Source organism: Cornus florida, unplaced genomic scaffold, assembly GCF_030987335.1.
Source record: "Cornus florida cultivar Cherokee Brave unplaced genomic scaffold, ASM3098733v1 CherokeeBrave_3.0.0_Hap2_Chr04, whole genome shotgun sequence".
Classification (NCBI taxonomy): domain Eukaryota; kingdom Viridiplantae; phylum Streptophyta; class Magnoliopsida; order Cornales; family Cornaceae; genus Cornus; species Cornus florida.
Window position 1 is genome coordinate 67,502,818 of NW_026775574.1, and position 11,502 is coordinate 67,514,319.

At 36.8% G+C, this 11,502-nt stretch overlaps 3 protein-coding genes across 3 annotated transcripts; 1 reads left to right on the forward strand and 2 right to left on the reverse strand.

The window, feature by feature from the left end:
• The first annotated feature begins 583 nt into the window (after nucleotides 1–583).
• On the forward strand, nucleotides 584–1,300 carry LOC132305055 (uncharacterized). The gene is made up of 3 exons (XM_059802741.1): nucleotides 584–811; nucleotides 938–947; nucleotides 1,020–1,300. Exons 1-3 carry the CDS (start codon nucleotides 584–586, stop codon nucleotides 1,298–1,300), a joined length of 519 nt encoding a protein of 172 aa, XP_059658724.1.
• Nucleotides 1,301–3,032: 1,732 nt separating this feature from the next.
• Nucleotides 3,033–3,674, reverse strand: LOC132305056 (uncharacterized). Its single transcript, XM_059802742.1, has one exon. The coding sequence runs from the start codon at nucleotides 3,672–3,674 to the stop codon at nucleotides 3,033–3,035; it is 642 nt and encodes a 213-aa protein (XP_059658725.1).
• Nucleotides 3,675–6,109: 2,435 nt separating this feature from the next.
• Nucleotides 6,110–8,107, reverse strand: LOC132303432 (chlorophyll a-b binding protein, chloroplastic). The gene is made up of 5 exons (XM_059800683.1): nucleotides 7,954–8,107; nucleotides 7,599–7,781; nucleotides 7,425–7,462; nucleotides 6,813–7,327; nucleotides 6,110–6,317 (listed from the first exon to the last, which is right to left on the reverse strand). Exons 1-5 carry the CDS (start codon nucleotides 8,007–8,009, stop codon nucleotides 6,300–6,302), a joined length of 810 nt encoding a protein of 269 aa, XP_059656666.1. The 5' UTR covers nucleotides 8,010–8,107; the 3' UTR covers nucleotides 6,110–6,299.
• Nucleotides 8,108–11,502: the final 3,395 nt, after the last annotated feature.

Sequence of the window (11,502 nt, forward strand, 5' to 3'; positions counted from 1 at the left end):
TACATTGGACATACAGTTGGAGACCTAGGCTTGGTGGTTTGCTTTTTGACTCGATTTTAGAGATGGATGGGGAGGGTCTGGAGTTTCCTTTCTCCGAAGAGGAAGTTTTGAAGGCGCTAAAGAGTTGTAATGGCGACAAGTACCCAGGCCCGGATGGTTTCACTATGAGGTTCCTATTGGAGAGTTGGGAGGTGGTCAAGGGTGAGTCGGTGAGGTGATGGGGACATTCTAGGAGTTCTATTCTTTTAGGCTGTTCAAGAAATTTTTGAATGCTACTTTTATTGCTCTCATTCCCAAGAAGGGTGGTGCCATTGATGTGAAAGATTTTAGACCTATTAGCTTGATGGGGTGTTTGTACAAGCTGATAGCTAAAGTTCTTGCCGTGAGGTTGAGGGATGTATTGGATGGATTTATTTTACAATCTCAAAATGCTTTCATTGGGGATAGGCAGATCCTGGATTCAACGCTCATTGCTAGTGAGTGTGTGGATTCTAGGTTGAGTAGTGGTGTGCGGGGAGTTCTTTGTAAGCTTGATATTGAGAAGGCTTAAGGTCACATTAGTTGGAGTTTTCTGCTTTATATAATGGAGAGGCTAGGTTTTGGGGTGAAATGGAGGAGGTGGATTGAGTTCTGTATTTCGTTAGTGAGATTCTCGATGTTGGTGAATGGGGCTCCGTCTGGCTTCTTTGGCAAATCTCGGGGCTTGAGACAAGGGGATCCTCTTTCTCCTTTTCTGTTCATTATTGTTATGGAGGCTCTTAGCAGGTTGATGAGGAGGGCTGTGGATTTGGGATTCATTAGGGGCTTCAGGGTGGGCAGAGACTCGGATCATTAGATAGAGGTTTCTCATTTGTTTTTTGCGGATGATACACTGGTCTTCTGTGATGCTGATGTGTCCCGGATGAGATATTTGAGATGTGTTTTAGTTTGCTTTTAGGCTGTTTCAGGTCTAAAAGTGAATGTAGGGAAGAATTTATTAGTCCCAGTGGGCTAGGTGCATAACATTGATGATCTTGCAGCGGTGCTTGGGTGTGGGATCTCCTCTTTCCCTATTTCTTATTTGGGCTTGCCTCTGGGTTCACCGTCGAGAAGGGTGAGGGGTTGGGACCCTGTGGTTGAGAGGTTTGAGAAGAGACTTGTTGGGTGGAAGAAGCAGTATCTTTTGAAGGGCGGGAAGGTCACCCTTATGAAGAGCACATTGGCGAGTCTTCCCACATACTTCCTCTCTCTTTTTAGATCTCGGCCACCGTGGTTGAAAGAATTGAAAGGCTTCAACGGAACTTCCTTTGGGGCGGGTTAGGGGATGAGTTTAAGTACCATCTTGTTCGTTGGGAGTAAGTGTGCAGGCGTATCCAGTTGGGTGGTTTGGGTATTAGGAGGGTGATCCCTTTTAATAAGGCTCTCCTAGGGAAGTGGCTTTGGAGATTTGGAGGGGAGCGACATCGATTATGGTGGAGGGTCATCTCTTGCCACTTTATGGAGGAGAGAGGTAGGTGGTGCTCCCGTGTGGTTAGATCACCTAGTGGTGTTGGGGCTTGGAAGTTCATTCGGAAGGGCTGGGATGAGTTTTCAAAGCACATCAGATTCAAAGTTCGAGATGGTAGGGACACTCGGTTTTGGGAGGGCGTTTGGTGTGGGGAGCGTCCATTGGCTTGTTCATTCCCTAGGCTATTTAGGATTGCCGTGGACCAATATGCTTGGGTAGTTGACTGTTTTCAGCTTGATAGTGGAAGGATTACATGTGATTTGCGTTTTCGATGACATTTTCATGATTGGGATTGGACGATGTTTCTGACTTCTTGTTCAACTCTATAGACAAACACTGGATGGTGGTGGCCCAGATTTCCTTTGTTGGGTGCCATCTTCTCAGCGGAGATTTGAGGTTCGGTCCTTTTTTACCTGTTGGGATTCTTAAGGACTGATTTCCCTTGGAAAATGGTGTGGCGTTCGAAGGCTCCCCTCAAAGTGGCTTTTTATTGTTTGGACTACAGTTTAGGGTAAGATTCTGACACTTGATAACCTCAGAAGCACAAGGCAGGTTACAGTTAATTGGTGTTGCATGTGCAAACAGGATGGTGAGTCAGTGGATCACTTGTTGTTGCATTGCCCTATGGTTCACGACTGCTAGGGTTTGATTTTTGGCTTATTTGGAGTGCAGTGGGTTATGCCCCAGACTGCGAGAGGTTTGATGGACTCTTGGAGAGGGTGTGGGGTGGGTTCTCACGCTTGTCTTTTTTGGAGGGTAGCTCCTCTATGTGTTTGGTGGTGCATTTGGAAGGAGCGAAATAACAGATCTTTTGATGGAGAGATATTGTACATCTATAGAAGAGATTGTTGGGGTATGGGTAGATATTGTACATCTATAGAAGAGATTGTTGATTTCTTGGCCTCTGTGGGTCCTTCTTTTGGCTGTGGCTTTGGCCTCTGTGCATTCTAGGGATGTGTTCCCCTTTTGAACGCTTTCTATACATTTTTACTTATCAAAAAAAAAGTTCTACCTTCCCTATTTTTCTCCTCCTCTTATTCTCACTCTTCTCAATCCATCTTCTATTTGGATCTTATCCCTTTCGTCTGTATTAGGGCACTTTATTTATTTATTTTCTCCTCCCTAGATCAGTTGGTTGGATCTGCGTTAGTTGGTATCAATGTACTCATCCTACATCAGGAGGATATAATGAAAGACAGTCCCATGAACATTATCTGATAGCGTCAAGTAGATCTCATCTCCATTAGCTACATAACAAGAGATTATATTGTAATCAAACAACTCTTTGAAATGTTTGTTTAAAGTTCTTTCACTGGCCAAAGAATTTAAATGAATTTCAGGGACTTGAAAAACTAAATTACGCAAACATGTCATATATATATATATATATATATATTTTTTTTTTTTACTGAATGGGTGGTTTTATAAACAAAAGAAAATATGTACAAAAAAGGAGGAATCACTCCAAACAACTAATCTAGAAGTAGACAAGCCCACTTCCAGATCAAGCAAACCGAAACAAAAAAAAAAAATTGCAACAATCAAGCTAATTGAATAATTCAAGCAGGTCCGAAAGAGAGAAGCTATGAAGAAGAAGGATCTCCCAAATAACTTGCTTGACTAATTGATCTGCATCTTCCTGGATACCTTGATGCAAAGATTTATTCCGAGCCTTCCAAATTATCCAAATGGTGACTGAAAACACAGACCTAAGAATCTTAGATTTAGCGCTGTTTGTAGAAACATTAAGCAGGAACCAATCCACAATCTGATCCATAGAGATGAAGTCTTGCAACGGAAATTTAAACAATTCCAATGGATCCTTCCAAACCTTATTAGCCAATGGACAAGAGCAGAACAAGTGAGCATTAAAATCTGCATTAGCAAAACAATTGTGACACACTGAAGGCACCTGTAAACCCCTCTTCTGCAAATTCACAAAGGAAAGATTTTTATTCAGCATAATAATATGAACAACCACAGCAGTCCGAGGTCTACAACCCTTCCAACAAAGCTTAAACCATTTCAGCTTCTGATCCCGCAATCTGCACACTTCCCACGCTGCTTTCAAAGAAAAAACTCCATGCTGCCAAAGAATAGTGTCTTGACCAGCATATATCTGCAATCTAGATATAAAATCTCTAGCCAAGGAAGGAAAAAAACTCTGGGAAACGCCATTAAGTCCCATGAACAATGGGCTCAACCTTAGCCATAGAATCAAAATTTCTAAAAAACACTACCCCAAATCTTTGAGCAATCGAAAGAGAAGCACACCAAGGATCATGAAGCAAATTGAAAGACTTCCCATTGCCCACTTTAAACACAAGGTGAGGCAGCAACTGATCTCGGACCTCCAAAATCTGTTTCCAAATAACTGAATCAGAACTTCTAGAATTAATTGTCCAAAAATTAGAAGAATTCAAGTATCTAGCCTGCAGCCACTTAATCCAGAGATTATCTTTCTTTGAACAAAGTCCCAACAGATTGAAAGCTTAGAAGCAACATCAATGTCACTGATCCGATGTAGATTAAAGCCTCCTTCATCATGAGGGAGCGTAACCTGACTCTATTTAATCTGAGACATCTTAGTGCTCTCTGTTTTACCCCTCCATAAAAATTTCTTGAACTTCTTTTCGAGCGTGATCCTACAGCCCCATGGAATTTTAAAGCCAAACAACCAATGATAAAGAAAAGAGTAAAGGACTGATCTCAAAAGCTCAATCCTACCAGCCATAGAAAGATTAAGAGTGTTCCAGTGATTCAACCTCTCATACCTTGATAGAAAAAATAGGAACTTGCAAATGATTTGATTTGAGCTACTTGTCATTTGATGATGTGAAATTGTACTTTGCATCCTACTAATATTAGCATCGGCATCATCATACTTGAAGAAAGCTCCATGCAGAGTTGTGAAATTCAAAATTCATAGCTGACAGCATGGGAGCCTTTGACTCTCAAATTGTGCAGGTTTAAAAACTTTTGATGCACTTGGTCTACTACATGACATGTCTCATGATATTGTTTGACAACCCTTTTCCTTTCTCAAGGTGTAGACATGCAATGGAATGAACCTCATCATTCCATATATTAATGTTGGATTTCTTATGCTTACGCAATTATTTGATTTGTAAATTGTGAATAGCATTGTTGTTGACTAATCTGTCACTCACTGTTTGAGCTTCTCTTCCATTATTGTGTATCAAATTTTTGCTGTCTACTAATGCCTATTTTAGTATTGTGTATAATTGTTCTGTTTTTCCTGCTAAGTTCCATTTGACATGGCATAGGTAAGTCTTAAATTTATAGCCATATTATATATACTGCTTCTACTACCTTTTTCCTGTAGCTTCTTGTTTCCAATTTGTTAATGTTCATAGTTTTATCCGTGTTAGAATTTAGACATCAGTAATGCACCAGTTAGGATGAGTTACATAGTCCACATTGAGGGTAATACTAGGGGAGGAGGAAGACCAAAGTTAACATGGGTAGAGTTACTTAAGAAGGATATGATAGCATGTGGTTTGACTAAGGCTATGGCTTTAGATAGAGCAAAATGGAAACATAAGATTCATGTATCCGACCCCAGGTAGCTGGGAAAAAGACTTCTTGTTGTTTTGGAATTTAAACAGCAGTATCGATTATTTTTTGTTCCTTGAACTCTGATTTTTGTTTTTACATTGCATCAAGAAAGTTTGCATCTTTAAATTGGCAATGGTGAAAAGTGAAGTTTATATGATGTAGCAGATACCTTAATCATGCTGCAGCTAACTCATTGTCCAACTTTACCATTTTCAATTCTTACAGAATAGATTTACATTCCACAGCCCAGTCTATGTATATGACATAATTCCATCTTTCTCGCTGCATGTCGAAAAGCAGTAACCAGAATAGCCATTTTTATACTTTCTGCTTTCTGATAGACGGCCTGCTCATCTCGTAGAGGTCTAAAAATTCGACTCTGGTACATTTCCTTTTTATTCATTTGTATATATGTTGTCATAAAATTACAGGCATGAACTTTATTCACTCTCTTGACTACTACCAAATTATTGTTCTCATGTCGTAACTTGTATACGAGTTTTAATGCTTGTTTCTTCTTATTACATTTTGGTATGGGTTCTATCCTATTTAGAGTAGAATGTTTTGTATCTGCTTTTCTCAACCTGAACTTTGTGTCTATTAAATTGTATTCAGTGCTTAAGCTTCTAATCTAAGGTTCTTTTTGCAAAGAAATTCACCTATTTCCCCTACCCGAGTCAGGTAGTTACCTCCCTGAGAACTAATATATTCTGTTCTGAATAACCAATAAAACAGTCTTGATCATTATACAGCATAGTATTTTCTCTTGTGAATCCCTGGACCACTTTGCGAAGGATTTGCTATATAATTAAGCGATGCTGAACAACCAATTTCCTTTTGCTTGACACCTATATGACTGGAATACTCTATGAAGCTGCTGAGTTATGCACTGAAACAGCTAAGAGTGACAACCAGCCAAGTGAGCATTGTGCATTCTGAGTTCCATAAAGGTGAAACATTACGAGTTTAGGATTTCCATCAACCACGCAAGTGTGTACCTTTTATGGACCATTTTCATTACCATTTGAAGTTATATTTCTGCCATTTTAAGTTCAAATTTAAGAGGTTTTTGTACACTGCTTGAGGTTTCTACAGCAGACATGAACAGACAATACAAGTTCTAATGATACAAACATCACTCTGAATCACATGTGAAATTCCTCCTTAGGCAAAGATGTTCACTAATGTTTCTCCAGCACATCAATCCCGGTTAGCATTCTCCCTTTTGCTCCAATCACTTGGGGGTGAAAGCCTGAAAAAGACCACAAAGAGATCAACACAAATGACTAGATCAGATTTATTCTCAGTGCATTTTATCTACTATTTTGTGTTTGTTGTCAGATGCTTGCATACATATTTAATCATGTTGGTCATTCATTACTTATTATTGTTACAGAAATTCATGCATACATTTTCATGACATTTAAATTTAACAAGGATCAATTTTAAATGATTAGGTTTGTGGTTGTGAACTGCGTGTTCACGTCATTATGCGAGGCAATAGACCACGCTTATTTGACATTCTTAAAAAAAATCAATGGCAAGTGCCAGAAGACATCTGCAAAACCCCTTTTGTTGTTAATCCTGTAGAATTTAAACTCATTTTCATGTGCTTCTCTTGCAAGCGTTTATGCTAAATAGACTCCTAGATTATGTACCTGTGTATATGCATGTCTATTTATGTTGGGAATAGAAATAAACATTGATATATAGTTGTTTGTAGTATATTGATGGCTGGGATACTTACAGCAAAAATGGTGGCATGACCAGGATCAGCAAGGTGGGCAAAGAGGTTGTCGATTGGTCCAGTGCCAGTGTAGATGGCTTGGAACCACGCACCTATCACAGCCAACATAGCCAACCTTCCATTCTTGATCTCCTTTGTCCTCAGCTCCTTGATTTTCTCAGGAGAACCTGATCCCCAACCAAGAGGGTCGAACCATAGCCCGCCAGGGTAGCCAACGTCTGTACCGGTGAGCTTGTTGTTGGGGAAGATAGGATCCGTGTTGACGCACCCAGGCTTGAGGATGTCAGCCCACCGTCTTCCCTCAGCCCAACCGATGAAAATTAGCTCGACGATGAAGAGCGTGGTTTTGTCAGTGAAGTATTCTAGTTCGCCAGCAGTGTACCACGAAGGGGTGTTTAAGATGCCAATCTTTGTCAGGAATTCTGGGATGAAAATGCCAGCAGCACCCAACATTGCCCACCTGCAGTGCACGATCTCCGATTGTACGTTCCATCTCAATGTCTCGGGATCAGACCCTGTTGAAAACCCATCACAACATTCATGAATCTTCAGGTGAAACTGAAACAATCTATACTTCATTATTTGGGGTCATTTGTTCTGGATTTAACTTACCAAGACCAAGAGGATCAAATCCAAAGTCTCCGGGGAGGCTGCATTACAGTGTTGATATAGAACTTCAGAAACATAGCAACTGCAGTCTCATATATATATATATATATATATGCATGTATATGTATGTATGTGTGTGTAATAGGGAGGGTGAAAAAGCGTGAAGTATTACTGAACCTGCCATCAAGCCATGGAGGAGGGGTGCTGCCTGGGAACCAGAGGGGCCGGTCAGGGTCAGCTAAAGCGCACATAGTGACCGATTGCGCCCTCGCCGGTGTCACATACTTTCTCAGCCTCAGTTTTTTCCCTCCAAGAAAAGAAGCCTTTGTTGCTCCCACAATAGATCCAGTTTTCTGGGTACTGTACCACATGAAATTTGATTAACATGGTTAGTAAACAATATATGCACATGTATTAGCATTTTGCTATGTCTTTTCTATCTTGTCATAGCTTTAAATTCATATATGAAGATTACTAGTGACATGTGCCATGCTTAACTGTGTGTTGTGTGTGTGTGTGGGATGGAACTTGCCTTGGGGAAGAAAGGGAAACAGCTGCAATAGCTGAAGAAGCACAAGCAGAGGCCATGTCGACAGATTTTGCTTCGAAGCTGCTGCGATTGATTTGGTTTGAATGAGGAATTGAGAAGCAGTTAATGTATGCAGGGGCTTATCTTAAAGGATAGGAGAGTGAATGTGTGATTGGCTGATTGGTTGCCATGTGGGATTGCAGAATCTAAAATTAGGCCCTCCACCTCTTGTTTTTAAGCAATGCTGGTATAATCTTGAAGCTGGTGGTTGACATTGTAAGCTCATAAATATAGCTCATATATTCTAGTGTCGTGTGGTTGAGACATTCACAGAATATCACTACAATCTGAGTAGCAATTTTGTATTTTTAAAATGGTAAACAGGTCTAAAATTACTAATTTTACTATTCATTAAAATGATAGATGAGTGTCGAAAGGGCATGTTTGGTATCCGTTTTATTTTTGTTTTTGTCGGGTATTGTAGTAGTGAATGGTAAAAAAAAGGCTCTTTTGTAAAAATTGTTTTGTTTTGTGTAGTGTCAAAATGTTTCATGAATAGTAGTAAAAATTTAAAATACTAATTTGATGTTACTACTGTATCATACAGTATTGCACATTTACCTTCCTCATCTCCTTGCCATTAAAAAATAGCAGTTCTCTCATCGTAATATTGAAAATTTCAAAATGTCTTTTTGCTGTATATACAAACTATAATATCTGTCTATATACAATATATATTATAATTGAAGTATTTGATATAATATATCAAAATTTAGGATTCAAATCCCATCGGGCCAACAGGTGTGAGTTGCTGTTTACCTATAAAAATTGAAATTAGAAAAAATTGAAAAATAGAAGGTGGTAATTGGTAAATTGTTTGGGTTGTCAATTTGTCATACTAGATAATTGAGAATGAATCTTGCATTCGAATAGGAGGTTTATAGCAAGGCCTATTCAAGATATACACTGAAATTGAGACCCAAAATGTTAAGACCCAAACAAACCTTAAGATTGAGACCCAAGATGTTATGCTTTTCACATTAGGATCAGACCAAACAGAAGGTATTACATAGTCTATCTAAGAATGCCTCTTGGATTTAGCCACACGTGACCCAATTGACCATTTTGCTTCAAAACTTAAAAGTACTAAAAACATATATATATAGATATTTAAAATAAAACTTTTACTATTAATAAGACAAATAAATTAAACTCTATGAACTTATATACTCACATCCACAACAATTTATTGATTATCTGTGCAAAAAATGTATAAAAACCCATTCATAATTATCCATGTACGATATGTGTATTCAGGTTTTAGGATCAATTAGGTTGGCAACTTATAGATTGGGCTCCGGTTATGCCTGACATATATCTTAAGAACCCAAATCTAATTTGGGGTGTGATTTCTAACACCAATGGGCCTGAGTTTTAGAAGATCTTAGCTAAGTCCATTCCAGTCTCTGGATAATTGTTCATTCCAACTATCTGTTACATTTTAAAGAAGATAATTGATGAAAAATACCATCTTCAAGCTAGATAACTTTCTTTGGATCTCATGCTTGTCCAAGTGCTGCAACAATCACACCTTTGATCTTAGGCACATTTATGTTCAAAGGATTCAGAATGAATTTTATTATTCATTTACCAACAGATCAGTGGTCTAGTGATATCAGGTTCTTATTTTTCAAAGGGAGGACAGGATTTGAGCTTCGGTGGAGGCATGCGTCTGTGAGTACCAATTAAGGAAAAAAAAAAAAAAAATTTTATTCACTTTCTTTTCGGTTAAAAAAAAAAAAAAAAACACATTTTATCATATTGAATATCTTGGGTTCCCCTTGTAACAAATATATATATATATATATATATATATATATATATATATATATATATATATATATTCATTTTGCCTCTTGTAATAATTAGTCATTCAAGACTTATGTACGGAGAGAGGGACAATTTATGTAAAACTTGAATGTTGGTTGGATTGTTCATTATATACAGGTTATATATTGTGGTATTAAATGAATTTCAGGTTGAGTATTATAAATGCTTTCAAATTAAATTAAATGTATTGTATTAGTCCTTATATATAGGTTCTATAGTATTGTATATAATGAATTTTAATGGAACGATGTTAATCAGTATACACATGTTTTATATAGGGATGAAATGAATTTTAATGGAATTATATGATTCTATATTGTCACTCGTTGTTCTACACAGGATCTATATTGTCAATTTTGCACTAATTTGTTAATGCCGAATTATAATGGGATTGGAGATTTTTGGAATAAGTAAAATTTGAATTAAGTTCAATTTTCATTCTATTTTTTCCTCAAATTCCCACTTATATATTGTTAATGTCCAATTCAATTTTAATGATTGCACTTATGAAAATATACTATTAACTAGGTTCGATTTTGAAATAAATAATGACAATGATAGTATTAAATCACATATTTAACGAACTCACTTGATACTTTTAAAAAAGTTATTAACTCTAGATAACATTTTCTCATTTTATTTCAAGTGTTTTAAGGGAAAAAAAATTAATGCGCAAAAATTTCTCAAATCATATAAAAAAAATGGAGTTTTATATATAATCAATAATTGTATCAATACATAATTTTTTTTTTCCCAATGTGCACAAAATTTCTCAAATCATATAAAAAAATGTTGTTTTATATATAATCAATAATTGTATCAATACATTTAAAATTTTTTTTTTTTATTTATTTAAAAAATATTCTTTACCAAACATGATTCTTGTTTTTGTTTTAGCAATTTTGGCAACTATAAGATTTTACCAAACATATTTTGTTTTTTAATTTCTTGAAACACAAGATGCTACTAAATATGTTTTGCATGTTTCTGCTTCTGTAATTCCCATAGCAGATTTTTGTTACCTAATATGTTTCTAAATTCTACTCAAAATACTCGTTGTTTTCGTAAGGCTCCGTTTGTTTGGACGGAAAATATTTTTTTATTTTTTAGTGTTTGGTGTAAAATATTTACAAAGAAAAAAAATATTAAAATTTAACAAAAATAATTTATTCATAAATTTTCGACAAGTTATTTTATATGCCCTACCCGATGGACTCGATCTCAGCTTCGACGTAGACCTGTGCAAAATATCGACAAAGTAAAAACAAAAGGATATTTTACTTGAAATTTTAAAAAAAAAAAAAAAAAAAAAAATATTTTACGTCGAAATAAAAAAATATTTTACGTCGAAATAAACGGACCTTAAATGTAAAAAATAATTTTCTAAATTCATGAAAAATCATGCTAGACATGAGTTAGGTTCGGTCCGCTCATGTTATCCAATGAATTTATAACCCATCAAGGCTTGTTTGGATTCTGGGAAAAAAAAAAAAAAAAGCAAAGCTTTGCATCCTAAAATTTTTGACTCCACATTCTGAAGAATGAATACAAAACCAAACCAAACTTCTTCATATGGTATTTTAGACAGTGTAGTGTAAGACCAACCCTCACCCAATTAGTTGTCTGGTGTATCCCAGTCTTGTAACTTCTCATTCTGTTTAA

Coding starts and splice junctions, on each gene's coding strand:
- LOC132305055 (XM_059802741.1), top strand. CDS start 584: ATGGAGAGGCTAGGTTTTGGGGTGAAATGGAGGAGGTGGATTGAGTTC.
- LOC132305056 (XM_059802742.1), bottom strand. CDS start 3,674: ATGGGACTTAATGGCGTTTCCCAGAGTTTTTTTCCTTCCTTGGCTAGA.
- LOC132303432 (XM_059800683.1), bottom strand. CDS start 8,009: ATGGCCTCTGCTTGTGCTTCTTCAGCTATTGCAGCTGTTTCCCTTTCT. Junction 7,782..7,953: donor GTTTCCCTTTCTTCCCCAAG/GCAAGTTCCATC, acceptor CATGTGGTACAG/TACCCAGAAAACTGGATCTA. Junction 7,328..7,424: donor ATTTGATCCTCTTGGTCTTG/GTAAGTTAAATC, acceptor GGTTTTCAACAG/GGTCTGATCCCGAGACATTG.